The 18,752-nt window shown below is 53.0% G+C and overlaps 1 protein-coding gene across 3 annotated transcripts in view; it reads right to left on the bottom strand.

Annotated features, from left to right (window-relative positions):
- SGSM1 (small G protein signaling modulator 1) overlaps window positions 1-18,752 on the bottom strand; it is a 78,272-nt gene that overhangs the window by 52,671 nt on the left and 6,849 nt on the right. For all 3 annotated transcript variants that reach the window (XM_081542959.1, XM_081542958.1, XM_081542960.1), the window contains exon 3: window positions 1,027-1,102. In XM_081542959.1, coding sequence (XP_081399085.1) covers window positions 1,027-1,102 — 76 coding nt within the window. The remainder of the gene's footprint in view (window positions 1-1,026; window positions 1,103-18,752) is intronic.

An 18,752-nucleotide genomic window follows, 5' to 3' on the forward strand; every position in this document is an offset into this window, starting at 1 on the left:
ATCTTGCCCAAGGTCACCCAGCAAAGAAGTGGCAGAGATGGGATTTGAGCAGAGCTGGGTGGCCAAACAGCAGAACTGACAGCAGTTTCCCAGGTCGTGGCGTGCGCTCAGCTGGTTGTGGGCCCACAGGCGGTGTCCCCCGCCACCTGGACGGAAGCTGATGGGCCCCTCCTGGAGCCAAGACCGTGAAAGGGGTTATGATAACATGTCCTTCATGGAGAGACACTCCACAGTCATGAGGTTAAAAGGTCTTCAGGGAGAAGGAAACACTCCCACGTATGCGTACACACTGCGTTTGTGCTGAATCCTGACTTCAGGGACGTGCAGGGCCCGGGCCTCTAGGCACTGTGGAGGTACAGTAAGAACCTGGCAGCAAGGCTATTTCTGGAGCCCCGCGGGCCTCGCAGGTTCAGGTTCAAGGAGAGGGAGAGGGCTGAGTCATGCTCCGAGCCCAGGGCCTGCCTCCTCTGCTGAGCCAGCTGGGAGCTGGGAAGTATCCATGGCTTCTTGATTCCGTAAAGTCCCCATCCATCCTGTCTCTCTACCTGGGTGAGGAAAGACATGGAGCCCATCCCTCGGAGGCAAGCCCCCCGGTCGCCTGGGGTGGGGTCGGTGTGAACGGAGCCCACGGGAGGGGAGGCATCTCTCCGTGTCAACCGTGATTACCCCTTCCCAGGGCACAGAAAGTGAAAGTGAAAGTGAAGTCGCTCAGTCGTGTCTGACTCTGTGACCCCATGGACTGTAGCCTACCAGGTTCCTCCATTCATGGCAAGAATGCTGGAGTGGGTTGCCATTTCCTTCTCCAGGAGATCTTCCCAGCCCAGGGATTGAACCCAGGTCTCCCGCATTGTAGGCAGACGCTTTACCATCTGAGCCACCAGCGAAGTCCTCCCGGAGCACAGATGTCATTCTTTTCTCTTCCTCTAATCTTTTCCCTACTTCCAACAAAGAAAGCTGCCACAGCCCAGAGGCAGCCCACAGAGAGAAAGCCGCTTTTCAAGGCTGCCCCGGGGGCCACCGACTCACCACAGAAGGAGATGATGTGGCTGCTGTCCTCGTGGACAAACTTGCGTGTGACGGCCTCCTCCATGATCTGCTTCACCTGGAAGGCAGAGGCGCTGGAGGGTGAGACCCTACTCTGCCTGGGGTGCCCCAGGTAGCTGCACCATCCCCCCCGTTGCCAACGGCGGCGTTCTCAGGTTGCTTGGGATGTTTTGGTAACTACTTTCCCTCCTCACATTCCCTGTGTTTTTTGTAGGGCTGAGACCTGGGGCTCCTGCTACCCCCACACTTCACACTGAAATGAATTCTTTTTCAGGCTCTTTGCATAGTTGGCTTCTTTTGAGATGTCACATGAAGTGTCATCTCCTTCTCTGTCTATGCAATCTAAGGCACCCCGCCTCCAACTTCTTCCATCCCGTTATAGTTCCTGCAGGGTATTTCCTGTCCTATTTCTTTGCTTACTGTCTGTCTCCAACTTCTAGAATGTAAGTTCCTCAAGGGCAGGGCCTCATCTGCCTTGTTCACTGCTGTATGCACGGAGCCTAGAACAGGGCTTGGTACCTAGTAGGTCTCCACAAATATTTTCTGAGTGGATGAATGAATGAATGAAAAAAGTGTATGTATAAATATATATATGTATACATATATATATAAATCAAGGGGGTGCAATATGAAATATCAGCCCTGAGATCCAGTGGATCATGGTTCAAATCCCTGCTCAGGTACCTACCAGCTGGATTTGTGTTCTTATTTTGGCAAACTGAGCTCAGTAACATGCAGGAATTCACCCAGAAAGGTAGACCTGGCCCAGAGGGGAGACAGATTTCAAGATGGGTCTGACTCCCCAGGCTGTGTGTTTTCCACACTACAGCCACTCAGTTGACAAATATTCACTGAGTACCTGTGAGGTGCCAGGCGCAGGGGACACAGCACTGAAAGGGCAGCCACGCCTCTGCTCATGGAGGGGACCGTCTGGTGGCCTGAACGCCCTTCTGCTTTGCTGGATTCTGGGCCCCAGAGTCAGTGTAGTACTTTAAGCAAAACGTTTCTCCCCTCTGGGTCATCAGTTTTCCCACCTTGAGGAGGTGGGAGGAGATGATATCAAAGCCTGGTCCCAGATCTTACATCCGCAGGGCTTGTCGTGGGAGTCTGGAATCCACCCCCATCAATGGGCCCCCTTTCCGGCTGCCCTGGGGGCCACCCAGCCTCAGCCCGGCCAGCCCATCCATGCACCGGTCCGAGTGCAGTGTCAGGCTCCCAATGCCCTTCCTTTCCCTTCCTTCTGGTTGCCTCCTAGAGAAGAACACAGAACTCAAAAGCATCCTTGGCCATGTTCTCTGGAAAAACACATGGCAGTGCCCACCCGAGCTGGCACGCCACCTCCGGCCTCACACAACCAAGTCAGCACCTGCCTTGTGAACAGCTTCCAACCTCCCAGCCCAGCAAGCCCCAAGCGGGGCTCTGCCAGCGGCATTTCAAAAAGCCTGAACCCTAGCTAACCAAGCCTGTGGAACTGGCCCTGTTAACCAACAGGAAAACCAAGCTCAGGAAGATAAGCTAGCCCACCCAAGGCCACACAGCTAGTAAGGAGCAGAGCTGGAATTCCAACTTGTAACAGTGCTTCTCACCTTGGCTCCAGCGGCCATATCCTGGTCCCTCCAGCTACTAGCTGTATTTCCTCAGGCAAATCAAGTCACCTCTCTGAACATTAGTTTTCTCACTGGGTAAAGGGCTTGTGGGGCTTCCCAGGTGGCACTAGTGGTAAAGCACCTGCCTGCCAATGCAGAAGATGTAAGAGATGTGGGCTTGATCCCTGCGTTGGGAAGAAGATCCCCTGGAGGAGGGCATGGCGACCTGTTCCAGGATTTTTGCCTGGAGAATCCCACAGACAGAGGAGCCTGGAAGGCGAGAGTCCATAGGGTTGCACAGCGTCAGACACGACCGAACCAACTTAGCACGCACACACAGAGGGCTTGTAGGAATAGTGCTACAGGGGCACTGGGAGGACTACCCGAGGCAATGCACACCACGCTGTGAGCACAGAGTCTGCACACAGTGTGCCTGCAATAACTGTGAGCTGCATGCAGGTCACTGCCCTGCCTAGAACTCGCCTTTGGCCTCCTTCACTGCTAATTCTGATCCTGGCTGAAACATTGGCTGTTTCAGTTAAACCTGCTTGCTTCAGGTCCTTACGGTGGCTGCTTTCATAACACCCATCGGATTTATGCTGATTTTGTTAGCACCTGTGCCCCTTGCCAAGCTGTGGATCCCATGAGGGCAAGCACTCCATGCCTCCCTGATTTACAACTGTGTCTCCAGCATGCTGCTGGTGCTCAGTAAAGTTGTGTTTGAGTAGTGAACGACTTGAAGGATCATGACTGACTTTCTGCTTTGGTAGAATATTTTAGTTGGGGGAAAAAAAAAAAAGCTTTCTTGTCACTATGTGAAACACGCTCAGTCGTGTCTGACTCTTTGTGACCCCGTGGGCTCTGTCCATGGAATTCTCCAGTCACTATAATCATGGGTAAACAGAGCAGTAGCATACTGATCCCTGGAGCAAGCAAAGGCCCAGAGAGGTAGAGTAACCCCCCCAATGTCACACAGCTGGTGAGCAGTGGATTCAGGGCTTGGATCCAGATTTATCTCACGCCAGTGGTTGCACTCCTTCTACAACATGCCGTCATGCAGGTAAAACCAAATTAAAAAGAAACAAAACAAAACAAAATTAACCTCCCAGGGGAAACACGGCCACCAAGGGCAGCCTGCACGGGGTGTGAAGAAGGGTTGCAAGCAGGTGGACAGAGAGAGCAAGAATTACAGTTCCTGCGTGTGTCACTGCTTCCAAAGCTCTCTCCTGCCTGCCTTGCCTCTCTGGATCAGCATAAGAACTGCAAGCTAACACTCTCACCGTTTATAGAGGAGGAAACTGAGACGGAGGAGGGAGCACACTCCTTTGCAAAGGGCAGTTCAGGGTCCTCCAAAATTCATCTTCTGAAATCCAAACCTGCACTGTGATGGGGTTAGGAGCTGGGAACCCTGATCTACCGCTGGTCTGCCAGAAACAAGGAACAGCCTGAAATTTGTGATCGGTGCCTGAAATTGGCAGGTGGGGGTCAGTGTTACGGGACGGAGCCCTTAACCTGTAGGATCTGATGCCACCCCTGGGTAGATGGGCTCAGAACTGAGTTAACTACAGGACACTCAGCTAGTGTTGGAGAATTGTCTATTGTGTGGAAAACCCACACATCTGGTGTCAGAGTACTGTGCGGAGGACAGGTGAGAGCAAAGGAGAAACACACAGGAGGGGCGTGTTTTTTCAGCTCACCGACTGAGCACAAGAACATTTGGCTCTGCGGGCCTGGTGTGTTTCTTTCTGCAGCAGGACAGCTCTTGCGGGGGGAAGGGCGGGGTGGCGGGGAGGGTCAAAGCCTGACCAACCCATGCCATGGCAGGCCCCAGCTCCTTCCAGAGAGAGGGCTGGCTCCCCCTTAAGCAGGTCACAGCCCTCCTGCCGACGTCCTCCTGTTCCTCGGAGATGACCATCTGCCGGTCACCCTCTGGAGTGGATCTGACGTGGGGACCCTGCTGCTCGCCTCCTCCCCCATGGTGAGTGCAGAGACGACCAGGCCCATCGGCTCCCTCTGCAAAAGGAGGCTGTGAGCATCCTGAGGACACGTGAAAAATCCCTCAGCTTTGACTTCTGGTTCGGCTACCAACTAGGAGGTGCCCTGAGACTGGCACCACCCCTCAAACAACACAGTTGTTTCCTGGTTTCCCTCCTCCTGACCTCAAAGACCTGCTTGGGATGCCTTAAACTCTTTTTCTTCCTTTTCCTTGTCACCTTCTTTCCAATCCTCTAAACGGTCACCTCCCCTAATGTTACAGGCTGAGTTGTGGCCCTCCCTGGCCCCCAGCAAATTCGTATCTTGAAATCCTATCCTTCGGTTCCTGAGAACGTGATGGTATTTGCAGATGAGATCTTTACAGAGTGATTAAGTGGAAATCAGGACATTTAGAGTGAGCCCTAATCTGTTATCATCTGGGGTCCTTACACAAAGAGGAAATTTGAACACAGACGATCACAGAGGAAGAGCACGTGAAGATACAGGGAGCAGACAGACAGTCATCGACAGCCGAGGGAGGGGAGACCCGGCACAGACCCTTCCCGTGAGCCCCTCAGAAGGAACCTTGATCTTGGACTTCAAGCTGCCAGAACTGTGAGAAAATGCATTCCTGTTGTTTAAGTTGCCGAGTGGGTGGTACTCTGCTATGGCAGCCCGAGCAGACTCATACTTCTGCCATCTTCCCGTCTGTCCAGAAGGCCTGGGGCATCCTGACCCATGGCACGTGGTAGGTAACACTGATGAAGTGCAAGGGGGGTGGTCTTGGCGGGGGATGCTTTTACTTCTCGGAGCTGCAGGAGGGACTGGCCAAGCAAAACAAAGATTCAGAGGTCCGCTGGTGGCAAAACCATGGGCAGGTGTCTACTGGGGGGGGAGGGCTCTGTGCGCTTGAGTGCTAGCAAGAGGGCTTTCTGGTTTGGGGCTGGAGGGGAAGGAAGAGTGTGGGGTGCAGGGGCCGTGGGCCTTGAGGACAGAGAGAGGAGGGAGGGGACAAGGGTGGGCCGTGAGAAGGTTCTGATGATATGGCACTTGCCACAAGGCACCACTCGGATCCCATGAGGACCGGAGGCTGGGAGAGCTGCTGTCCCCTTGGAACAGGTCACCTCAGCTGCACAGAGAGCCCTTCCCTAAAGTCCTGCTCCTTCCCGGGGTGTTGGGGGGGCGACCAGTGAATGATGCATGTGGCTGTGAAGATCCGGCATCCTTGCCCTCACACGGGACAGCTCACAAGGGCCCTCCCAGCTCCCCATGGGGCTGCTGGGGGCTGCTGGGGGCCTCCAAGGAGGCCAGCTCGGGGCCCAACTTCTCCCTCCGCCCATTCCCTCTGCTCTGGCTCACCTCCCCTGGAGTTGACCCCAAGAGTGTGACCCCGTAAACCTCCTGCATCCTGACCTCCGTCTCAGCGCTGACTTCCCATCAACGCGTCTGGACAGCAATCTCCAGGGACAAGTTGCAAATGATATAAATGCAGGGGAACTCATCTGGGCAGGCGGCAGGAGAATCAGCCCTTGGTTACTGAGCTCGAGGTGGAGAGAGCCGTGGGGATGGAGTCAGACAGTCCTGGGCTGGAGGGGCCCTTAGTCCTAAGAGCCACACGCTAAGAGAGGCACCAGGTACGTGCAATGGGGACTGGTAGAGCTGCTTGAGGAGGGGCCTAGAGGCACCAGCACCAGCTGGGAACTGCTTACAGATGCAAATGCTCGGCCTCACCCTGGACCTACTGAATCAGAAACCCCAGGGTGATTATCAAGACCCCCAAGAGATCTGCAGCTCAGACTGCACAGAGGAGCTAAGGGGATGGAGCCAGAGGGCGGGAGAGAGGAGGGAAGGGTGGGGGAGGATATAAAACAGGGAACTGCCCCCAAATCCTCAAGGAAGAGATGTGGCAGTCACGGCTGTGTCCAGGGACCCTCCCCACACAGCACGCTCCTTCTGGGGATGACTTTCTCACACCCTGGTCAGGCTGGGGGCAGTAGTGGTTCCTGGCTCCCCAATGTTAATATCACAGAGTGCTGCATCGTTCCCTTGCTGTAGTCAACAGCCTTTTATTAAATTCATCTTAATGTCCTCGGTTTGGGGGAGCCATCTGCTTCCTATCGGCATCCTGACTGCCACATGCCCTGTCTCAAGTTCAAAATCTACGGAGCAGAGAAGAGTGTTTGCTTACAGCTGCGGATCCTGAAATTCAGGTCCTGAGGTCACACAGTCAGGAAGCTGGCTGCAAGGAGGAGCCCTGGGCATGGATCCAGGGCGGGGGGGGGGGGGGGGGGGGGGCTGGAGGGGAGAACGCAGCACTGAGATGTTCTCAGCCTGAAGGAGGGATTCTGGTGAGTAAAGACCCCTCCCCATTTCCGCTGGCTTCCAGCTGTGGGCTAGAGCGTCTCCCCAGAAGGTAATAACGGCCGAGAGCTGGAGGCCAGGGAGGAAATTAAAAGGCAATGCCGTGGGAGCCTCCCCTGGAAGGTCGCCGAGAATCCTGCAGAAGAGGGCATGGTCTCGTGCAGGGAAGAAAGAAGCCACTGCCCACTCCTGCGAGTTGAGGGGGACCATCCCCGAGGGCTGATCAGCACTGTGGGTGGCAGCCACAGAGGGCCTCTCAAATTCTCAACCGCCTTCCCCTTCTCAGGCCTCCAGACTTGATCTTGAAGGTGGTCCACTTTGGAAGGAGACAGCTCGGAAGGCCCGCGAGGTGGTGTGGAGACAGTGGGGGTGGCAGGGTGGCACCCTGGCATCCAGTGTGACTTCCCAAGCCTGGGCCCAGGAGCCACGCCCTGTCTTGGCAGCACGGAGGCCGTGGCCATGGTTGGTGCCGCTCTGGAGCCGCACAGACCCGCGTTCCCAGACTGGCTTGGCCGCTGATGTCCTGTATGGGCGCAGTCAGGTCACCCCCCTGCTGCCACCTCCGCTTCCTCAACTGTGAATTGGAACCTATCACCCCGCGGGGCTGCGCTGAGGATTAAATGGGGCGTCACTGGTGAAAGGGCAGGCCAGGCCAACACACAGTAAGAGCTTTATGGCGCTAAAGTGTACTCTCACTTTTTGGGGGGCACTCGCTATGCTCTGGGGACTGTTTGTAAACACAACCTTAAGGAGGCTATTTCCCAAGTTATTCCCGTTTTATAGATGGGGAAACTGATACACACACACAGAATTAGCTAATCTGACCCAGGCCATGAAGAGGCGACAGGATTCAGACCCCGGGCCTGATGGTCACATGTCTGTGGATCGTCACTACGTGAACCTGTTCAGTGTTCGTCTCTCCCAAGTAAACCTTGAGCCCCTAGGGCAGAGCCTGGACAGACCCCGGGCCTCTGTTCTAATAATACTTTGTCTCTCACTGCAGAAGCCAGAGGCCATTGTGAAGCAAATGCTTCTGTTATTCTCCTTTTGTTTTATCATTCTGCTTTTGTTATTAAAGAGAATGTTTACTAACAGTATCTACTAAGTGCCAGGTGAGCTGTATAGAAAGTCTGATTTAATCAAGAGACTATTATCCTCTGTATTAAAGGTGGATAAAGTGAGGCATGGAGAGTTTATACAACTCTCCTGAAGGTCCCACAGCCAGGACTTGAACCCAGGTCTGCCTGACAGCCTGACCTGCAGCCCTGCCTCCAGCCTTACCCAGTCATGGGTCAGGCCCTCTGGAATCCCAAGGTGCTGAAAAATCTGTGAGGAGGGACTCCTCAGTGTCTCCCAACTGGGGGGCTGGAAAGAGGCGCTGAACTAGGAGTCAGAAGACCTGGCTCACCCAGATGTGACCCTGCTAACCACCGTGGGGACCCTTCAGAGGCAGGGGGGACCTCAAAGGTCACAGTGGTCAGGAAGCTGTGGTCCCTCTCCAGTTCCATTTCCAGGAGTCCTCTAACATCCGCTTGCATTGCTCCAACAATGGGGACCTTGCTCCTTTTGGAACCAGCTTCTCAGCTCTAAGGATAGGATGTCGGGAGGCAGTTGAGAGAGGCTATGAGCTCGGGAGGTGGAGTCACTGACCTGGGGTCAAGTCCTTGGCCACTCACTGCCCGCCTGACACTGGACAAGCTTCCCCATCTGAAAAACGGTGTTGGGGGGTCTTAGCACCCCCCACCTCACAGGGACAACGTGAGGGTTGAATGAGATCGTGGAGACAGTGCCTAGCACATAGTAGGGATTCTACAAACAGTAGTGACTCTTGAGATGACAGTGATGGTCAGGTTCAGTGCCTGGCCTGGGGTGGATTTTCATGAGGGTTAGTTACTCAGCTAATGGGCAGGTACTAAGAGGCCCTTCAGCTCTATTCGGGGGAGCAACCTCAACTTCCTCTGGCTGTGGCCCGGCCCCCCCTCCACGTCAGGCCTCGGAGCACCTGCCCCTGCACCTCCGGCCTCACCCTGCAACCATTCAGAAATATGCCCCGCCCTCCTTCACCCCAACCTCCCTCCACCTGCAAATATTTAAACAGCATAAAAGGAGGATTCATCTCTGAAGGGAGGCAGGGAAATCCGGGCCAATCTGCCAAGCTGGAAGGGGGGCTCCGGGGGCGCCCCCGGCCATCCTGTCTCTTTCCTCCTCACACCTGCCACCTGCCCACAGCCAGGTACTCTCATGCTGCCCACCTGGAGCCCGGCCAGGTTCCAAATCATCTTGCTCCTCCTCCCTGCCTCCCCACACTGTGCTGTGTTCACCCCCTCTAAGCCCCTGATCGGAATCACCTGGCCCATATGCAGGACTGTCATTAAGGGCTGTGGAAAATACAGGCAGGGGGCCTTAAGTGGGACCCAGCACACAGTTGCCACGGTATAAAGGGAGGCACTTTAGTGACGTGAGAACATGGGCTCGGAGCCACCAGGCTGTGGTCAAACTCCAGCTCTGCTATTAGCTGGGGGAATCCTAGGCCTCAGTTTCCTCATCTGTGAAATGGGGACGATGTTTTGCAGCACCTCACAAGACGATGGGGGGATTCCAAAGACAAAACAGGCACAGCGCTCAGAACCGCCCTAAAACAGAGCCTCATAAGTGGCACCTTAGGACTCATCATGGCCTGATCGTCACCACACATCTGTGGATTTACCTGCTCAGTGTCCATCTCTCCCAAGTAAACCTTGAGCCCCTAGGACAGTGACTGGACAAGCAGTTCGATATATATTTGGTGATCACTCTGATTATATTAATAACACTAATACCAGCATCCAATGCTATGGAACTGTGTTCCAGGCAGTGTCCTAAGCCCTTTTGATGGATCGTGTTTGCTCTTGTGTAAGGCTGGGATTGACAAACTTCTTCTATAATGAGTCAGGCAGCAAATATTTCAGGCTTTGGGACAAGGCTGCCACATAAAACATAGGATGCCCAGTGAAATGTAAATTTCAGATAAATATATATTTAGTACAAGCATGTCCTACAGAGTGTGTGCTGCATGTTACTAAAACATTAATCTTTCCCTGAAATCCAAATTGAATTGGGCATTCTGAATTTTCATTTGCTAAATCTGGCAAACCTCTTTTCAGCCACCTATGGTCTAAATGAGTCTCTTTAGTTTTTACAGCTCTTTGTAATGTAGAAAGCCCTCTCAGCTCAAGGGCAGTCTACAAACAGGGACCCCCAGTTTACCCAGCGCAGTGCCTGTGGCCCACAGGAGGCCTAAATAAACACCCCCAGAGCTGCCACCTGCTCCTCGGAGGCCAGCGAGGAGCGTCCCCACCCCAGCTGGGGTCTCAGGGGGTCAGTGCCTGGCCGTGCAGGCAGGTGACTAATGCTGAGGCAGCATCAGCTTCTGCGATGAAGACCCCAGGCAGCCTGACTCTTACGACTCTGCAAGAAACTCACAGTGGAGAGGACCGCTAAATTAGGATGCCTGGAGGGCCTTCGAGGTGGTTTTAAAAATAACTCTCAGCATGTGGGGAAAGTGGGGAGAAGAGGGGGGTGACACGGAGGCCCCCTCAACGATGACTGGGGCCAGAGGGTGAGTGGTGGATGGGCTGGGCCCCTCTGCAGGCTCTCCGGATGCTGAGAGCAAGATGCAGACACTGTAAGAGGCCAGTATTGCCAATCCTGCCTGGAATAACTGACTCCTGGATGTGGGTCCCCAAAGGCAACATGATGGGCTCACCTCCATGCCTTTGCACACATGGTGCCTTCTGCCAGACACCCCTCCATGCACACTCCAGCTTGCTAACTGCAACCTAGGCTTCAGCTCAGGTGTCCCCTCCTCCTGGAAGCCTTCCTGGACTCTCCACATCCCAAGCGGGAATAAGTGCGCCTCTTCCACATTCCGCTGACACCTGCCTTCCCAGCACGGATCACATGAACCAAAATGCACTCGTTCACTCAACGTTCATAGAGCACCTCCTACGCGTCTGGCATCAGGCAGCGAGCAGATTCAGTCTCTGTCCTCATGGAGGTCACAGTCCAGTTGAGTGGAAAGACATTAACTAAATCACACCAACTGGTGTGAAATGAGACCAATTCTCTGCAGCGAAAAAACCTGGTTCTATGAGAACAAATAGCAAGGAAAGTGGGGAGGTGGGGAGGTCAGGGAGGGCTTCCTGGAGGTGGTGATGCTCAAGTTCTGAAGTACAAGTAGAAATGAACTCTCTGGGCTTCGGATTCACCAACTGGAAAGCAGAGGAGAAAAGCTTCCTCCTGCTACTGCCCCCAAAGAGGCGCCCTGGAGCTCAAAGGAAGGAACAGATGTACAGACGGTGTGGCAGGGAAAAGCACTACCGTGGAAATAGCTGGCGGCTCTGCATTTTTCAATTTGTTATGGGCGAGGCACGCAGGAGGTGAGAGCTGGGAGGGGCTGGAACAGGCCTGATGGGTGGGGGAGGGGGAGGGAACAGGAATATTTTGGGAAGCTCCAAAGCACAGACACAGACGTGGGGGCTGGGCCCGAATGGGACCGCCCTGCAAATCGTGACTGCTTCCATGGTGTGGCCCCCACCTTCCTTTCCAGCCAAATCCTGTCCCTCCCCAGTCACACGTGCACTCCTTCCGGGTGACCCACGTGACTCCCACCAGCTGACCTTTGCTTCCACAGTCCTCTCCACCTGACATCCTACCTCCTACCTCCATCTCCAGCTCTGGAAAACCAGCCCGAGGCTCACACTTGGAACCAGGTAACGTGAGCTTCTCACTCCCTCCTGAGACACCCTCAAGTTGATGTGATGCCCTGCCCCCTCCCCCCCCCCCACCTTTTCCCAGGCAAAAAAACCGCCTGTCAATGCAGGAGATGCAAGAGATGCAGGTTTGATTCCTGGGTCGGAAAGATGCCCCAGAGGAGGAAAGGGCAACCCACTCCAGTATTCTTGCCTGGGAAACTCCATGGACAGAGGAGCCTGGTGGGCTACAGGGGTCACAAAGAGTCAGACATGACTGAGCACACACACGCAGAATAACACCCATGGCACAGCCGTGAGCACTGGACTCTGGAATCAAACTTTCAGAATTCAGATCCCAGCTCACACACGCATGATCTCGGGCAAACCATGTCCCTTCTCTGAGCCTCAGCATTCCCATCCGTACAATGAGTACTGTTCATATTAGTGTTACATTACTATTTGTATTAGTATTGCCTCACAGGCATACGATAATACATTCCATAGCAGTATCTCTTGGCTCTGCCTCTGAAGGCAAAAGAAATAGAAGCAAAAATAAACAAATGGGGCCTAATCAAACTTAAAAGCTTTTTGCACAGCAAGGGAAACCATCGACAAAACAAAAAGACAATCTAAACAGAATGGGAGAAAATATATGCAAATGATATGATTGATAAGGGGTTAATATCCAAAATATACATAAACACTTAGACAACTCAACACAGAGCACTGAACGCAACAGCAGCCACATAGCAGGTGCTTTATGCATCTGTTTTATGTAAGAACAACCAGCATTTACTTATAAGGGCCTCACTGTGCCTGGCACTGTATTTAGGGGGTTTATCTCTTCCAGTCCTTGTGGTAATTTGGAAAAATGGGTACAATTACTCTCCCCATGTTACAGATGAAGCAACTGAGTCTCAGTGAGACTAAATGATTTCCCAAGAGCACAAGGTTTTCAAACGGCAGGGCAGGGATTCAAACCCATGACTGTCTGCCCTGCACCGAGCCTGGCACACAGTAGATTCATTCATTCATTCAACATACAGATGCTTCCTGCACGCTCAGTAGGCGCTTTACAAAAGTGAGCCCAGAGATTCACAATAATACAGGTATTATTGTTATTATTCTCATTTTCCCAAGGAAGCGGGGGACCTGGGAGGGACAAAGATCATCTGGCCTGTGAAGAGGCTGGGATCTGAATCCAGGTCTCCTGCTCCGCAGTCCCAGGTCACGGTGGGGACCCCAGCAGCCAGGTGGCCAACGCACCTGCTCCCTCAGCCCAGCACAGCCCAGTGTCGCCGTCACAGCTGCAGCCCAGCAGCGCCTGCCAGCTCCACCTCTGCCCCAGCCATCATCCTTCATCCCTCACCTCTCCCAGCTTACCTCCTAGCTCCCTCTCTCTGCCACTCATCGGTTCCCCGAGGTGAATCACAGTCACACAAAGAAACGTCTGGGCTGAAAAGCTTATTAGTAAATGAAAGCCAAGCTGAAAAGGCAACATACGGTATGACTCCACCTGTAGGACATTCTGGAAAAGGCAAAACTACGCAGACAGTAAGAGGATCGGTGGTTGCTAGGGGTTGAGGGGAGAGAGAGATGAACAGGAAGGGCACGGACAACCTTTAGGGTACTGGGAGAATTCTTCCCAGGTGGCTCAGTGGTGAAGAACCCGTTGGCCAATGCAAGAGACATAAGAAATGCAGGGTTCGATCCCTGGGTCGGGAAGATCCCCTGGAGGAGGGCATGGCAACGCACTCCAGTATTTTTGCCTGGAGAATCCCATTGGCAGAGGAGCCTGGCCAGCTGCAGTCCAAAGGGTTGCAGAGTTGCACACGACTGAAGAGACTTAGCACGCATGCACCAGAGTATTCTGTATGATACTCTAATGGTGGATACCTGTCCTTATGCATTGGTCCAGACCCACAGATTGTACATCACCAAGAGTGAAGCCTAATGTAACTATGAACTTGGGGTGACAATGATGCATCCGTGTCAGTTCATCCATTGTTAACAAATGTCCCACTTTGGTGGTGGAGGGTCCATAATAGGGGAGGCTGCCCATGTGTGGGGGTGGGGAAAGTGAAAGTGAAAGTCGTTCAGTCGTGTCCGACTCTTTGCGACCCCATGGACTATACAGCCCATAGAATTTTCCAGGCCAGAATACTGGACTGGGCAGCCTATCCATTCTCCAGGGGATCTTCCCAACCGAGGGGTCAAACCCAGGTCTCCCGCATTGCAGGCGGATTCTTTACCAGCTGAGCCACAAGGGAAGCCCACAAGAGAAGTAGGGGTGGGGAGTGTAAGGGAAATCTCTGTACTTTCCACTTAATTTTTACAGTGAACCTAAAACTGCTTTTAAAAATAAAGTCTATTTTTTGTTTTTTAATGTCTTTCCCTCACTCTGCCGCTCATGGAGGATGTTGGCAGGGGTTCCAGCTTTTGGGCAGACAGGCTAAGGCACACCTCCGCGCCCTCAGTCTGCATGGGCTGCGGGGGGCTTTAGGGGTCTCACAGAGCTGGGGTCTGAAGACCCCAGCTAGGACCTCAGTGACCATGGGGAATGGATCAAGGCTTCCTTTTCTGGACTCTCTCTCACCTGCATTTACGGGACTGACCGGCCACACCCTCCCCGTCCACATCCTTCCATCCTGCCCACCATATCCACAGGTAAGGAAGGTAAACCCTCAGGGGCGTCCTTGTGCGGGCCTATCTGTGTGATGGGAGTGAGCAGACAAACAAATGATGAGACGGTTGCATGCGAGTCTTCAGACGGTTAGAAAAACCCTCCCTCCGGTTCCTCACTCCTAATGACCCTAAAGGTGGCTGTGGGGCTTGCAGGAGAAGCAAATGCCTCTCCCAGCCTGCTGCCAGCCCGTCCCCAGTTAATGGTTTACTAACATGCTATAAATAGGCACCTGCATTGTTTCTGAAGAGTCGGAGGACTGGCCAGCTAGCCCGTCAGGCCTGGAAGGAGAGGTGTTCTGGGGCTGAGAATGGAGTTCCCACCAACCGGACTCCCTGCATGGGTGTCCTAAACTCCCCTTGACAAGAAGCCTCCCCCAGGGCCTGATTCTAAGAGCATTTGCCAGGGGGCACCTTGGGCAAAAGGTCCTTTCAGCCAATACTCCTATACCCAACCAATGATGGAGATGGAGGAGCCTCAAAGACAGCTGCCCCAGCTGCCCTCCATCCCCAGGGAAAAGGGCCCACATGTTTCACATTCTCAGCCCACACCCTGGACACCCGCCAGCTTTCTCCCGGGTGCCCTGCCCACTGCACGTGGCGGCTCCCCTGGCAACACGCCCTGTTTCCAAAGACCCACGGGCCTCGTGGATGAGGAAGGTGCACACAGACTCCAGATGGTGCCGAGATTCTCTGGGAGGCTGCCCAAACTTTGGGGGTGTAGGGGCCACAGGAAAGTAAGAAATGGAATTCCTAGATAGTTCACACACATTGTGGACCAGAAAATGGACCAGCCACCTCCAGCAAACCTTAGGAGGAAAAGCAGTGAGATACTGTGTCTAAGGGTTGGGTTAGAATCCTGGTTTTTACCACCTCTGTGACCTTGGGCAAGTCACTTCACTTCCTCTGTGCTTTGGTTTACTCATCTGTAAAACGGGATGATAAATAGGACCTAAACAGTCAAAGCTATGGCTTTTCCAAGGGTCATGTACAGATGTAAGCCCTGGGCCATAAAGAAGGCTGAGTGCCGAAGAATCGACTCCTTCGGACTGTGGTGCTGGCGAAGACTCTTGACAGTCCCTCGGACATCAAGAAGATCAAACCAGTCAATCCTAAAGGAAATCAACCCTGAATATATCATTGGAAGGACTGATGCTGAAGCTGAAGCTCCAATACTTTGGCCACCTGATGTGAAGAGCCCATTCACTGGAAAAGACCTTGATGCTGGGAAAGACGGAAGGCAAAGGGAGAAGAGGGTGGCAGAGGATGAGATGGTTAGATAGCATCACTGACTCAGTGGAGATGAATTTGAGCAAACTCCGAAGACGGTGGAGGACAGAGGAGCCTGGCATGCTGCAGTCCATGGGGTCACGAAGAGTTGGACATGACTTAGTCACTGAACAACGACAACAACACCCCTACCTCAGGGGTAGGTCCTATTCATTAAGGATTTTTTAAAGATTAAATACGTCAATGGATATAAAGCACTTGGCACACTGTCTAGAACGTGACAGAACTTTCTGGACAGGCTCTGTCTCTCTGTTGTCCAATATGGTATCACTAGCCATGTGGGGCTATTGAGTACCTGAAACGCACCCAGTGAGGTTGAGGAACAGTATTTTAAATCTAATTTTACTCAATTTAAATGTAAATAGGCACATGCGACTAGTATTTCACACTGGACAGTGCTGGGCTGGAATACAGTAGGTGCCTAGTAAATGGTCATTATGATTACTATTAGGGGTTGTTATTATTATTAGAAGACTCACTGGGTTAGAAATTAGGAGACACCATTTCACTTCTGAGCACGTGGAGGGCGGGAAACTGTACCGTATTCATCTTTGTATCCCAGCACCTTGCAGGGTATTTTATAAACTCAGTGAAAGATTTATTTAAAACCATAGTAAAGAAGTCCTGCTGTACTGGAGTCTTTGGGCTGTGGATCCTTTACGGGTCCCGAGGAGAAGGGAGGATATCCTCTCCGTACAGCAAGTACAGAGTGTTCGCACGGTTTCAGGGTTTGCACACCCCAGAGCAGAAATCTCTGACCGGGCAGACACCTGCACATAGTAGGTCCCCAGGCAGCAACAGGACCACAGCCAGGCAGGGAGCATCAGAGTGGCCACGTCCACCGTGAGGGGCTGAGCTCCAAACGCAGCGCCCTCAGGCTGCGGAGGTGGATGCCTGGGGTTTCCACCGCCCTGTCTGGACGTTTTGCCTCGACTCTCCTCTGGGCCCCCTCCTTTACTCTCACAGGGCTGACTCCACACTTCGCACCCCCAGGCTTGACCAGTGGGAGGAATCCGTACTGCGGCCATTGGTGCAAAAAGAGCACATGACCGAGGCTGGTCCCATGAGATCTAATCCTGAGACTTCCGCTAGAACCATGGGGAAAGGGAAGCTTGGTTTCTGTTGATGCCAAGCGGGCAGATTGTGCCCTGAGAGCGGCTGGGCAACACTCAACCTCCCCATAGAGAGAGACAGAGCATAAAGCTTACACAGAGGAAAAGCAGCGCAGAGAGATGGAGAGAGACAGAGAGAAGACATCATTGGAACCCCTGGATACAGCCGTACCTAAAGCGGGTCACTCCACAGCTTCCCAAACCCTTGCACCAATGTATCCACTTCTTAGCCTCTCTTTCCCTTTCTGTTTTATATTTGTAGATTTATTTATTTACTGAACTAGTTTTGTTAGCAAGTTATGATCCAACTTGAAATGGGTGGGGCTGGCTAAAACACCCTGCTCTGTGGCTTCGCAGCTGTGTGACTTAGTCTGGTTTCTTAACCTCTCTGAGCTTCAGTTTCTTCATCGGGAAAGAGGAGCTGCCATCTGTACCTGCCCCAAAGGAAGACTGCTTTGTGGACTAAATGAGTCAGAGCGAAGCACTTAGTGTTTAATAAATGGTAGTGGGAAAGATGTCTTTATTTCTTTAAAAAAATAAAATAGCTGCTCTAATTCTAACTTTCCATTTCAACATAATGCACTAAATAATAATTAGAGGAGAATTCACTCAACACTGCAAGTATCACCAGGCCCCTCGATCTCCTGGGGCTTCAGTCATCTGATTTTTGTAGGGGGGTCTACTGCAAAAGGTCCTGTCACTGTCCTTGACAAACATCCAGAAACTGAGTTCCCTCAAGATGTTGCAAAGAAAAAGCACCAAATAACCCCCTAAACAAAAACTATTCATCTCCTATCTTCTTGCACCACTAAACGAAAGGAAAATATGCCACCCACCCCCACTCGAGGCCAGCCCTCCTAGCCGCCTCACCCAGGGGCTCACAGTGCCTAAACGGCCTACAGGCTCACAAGGGTTTCCGACCTCCTGAGGCAGAGGGATTGCCTTCACTGGGGACTGATAAGCAGCCAGACACAGAGGGACGCTCAAGCTGCCCACTCCGGGATGGCGATGCCATCAGTCAAGACTCAGCTTCCTGGACTCCTACTTGGGGGCTCAGTCCCTCTGGATCCCCAAACATGCCCCTTCCCAGCCCACAGCACCCCTCCTGCGGCTCTGGCCCTGCCTCTCACCCCCTCAGCCCCAGGCTGACCCAAGGAGGGCATGATCCCATGCTGAGGGCACCTGCAGGTTCAGTGTGACCAGAAAGGGCAGCAAAAGTCCTTCTCATGCTTAACTGGGTTCTATCTCACTCTTAACCCGGTGAGCCAAGCACTGTGCCTGGTCCCTCCACAAATAACCCCCTGGTGATAGCACAACAGAGCACTAGATGATGCCCCCACTGACTGATACACGAGGGAACTCAAGTCAGAGAGGTTCCCGCAGCCCCTAAGGGGCAGGGCTGTGACCTGAACTCAAGGCTGTCTGCTTTCAAAGCTTGGCCTTATCCCCAACTCCACACTTCTGGCGTCGCTCATAACCACGTGGATCACTGGTTTGGGCTCTGCAGTGATGCAGAGCGGGGTTCTGGGGCCAGACTCCCAAGCTATACCACTGACAATCTCGGTGACCGCGGGCAAGGTACTCGTCATCTCTTGTACCCCAATATCCTTCTCTGTTAGGGAGAACGTTTTATCCACTTCAGGGGGCACTGAGATACTTCAGTGAGGTCATTCATATAAAATGCCCAGTAAATGCTGTTCTTTTTTAAACCTTTATTCCATTAGAATGGCTTTAGTCGAGCCCTTGTTTTCCTTGAGTGTAGACTCCCTAAAAGTCTTATCAGCTGCTGAGTTTTTTAATAAGTCTTAAATACAGACTTGGCAAATTCAGAGCAGAGAAAACACGGGGGAGACTTGGCTCTCGGAAAGTGATGCCGGCCAAATCGGATGGTTGGAGGTTCTTAGAATCCCTGAGCTGTCCGACTGCATCCACTTAGAAAGCAGCAGAACGAGACAGGGAGAAGGGGACCT

This window comes from Giraffa tippelskirchi, chromosome 11 (assembly GCF_054371585.1).
Source record: "Giraffa tippelskirchi isolate mGirTip1 chromosome 11, T2T-mGirTip1v1.2.pri, whole genome shotgun sequence".
Lineage (NCBI taxonomy): Eukaryota > Metazoa > Chordata > Mammalia > Artiodactyla > Giraffidae > Giraffa > Giraffa tippelskirchi.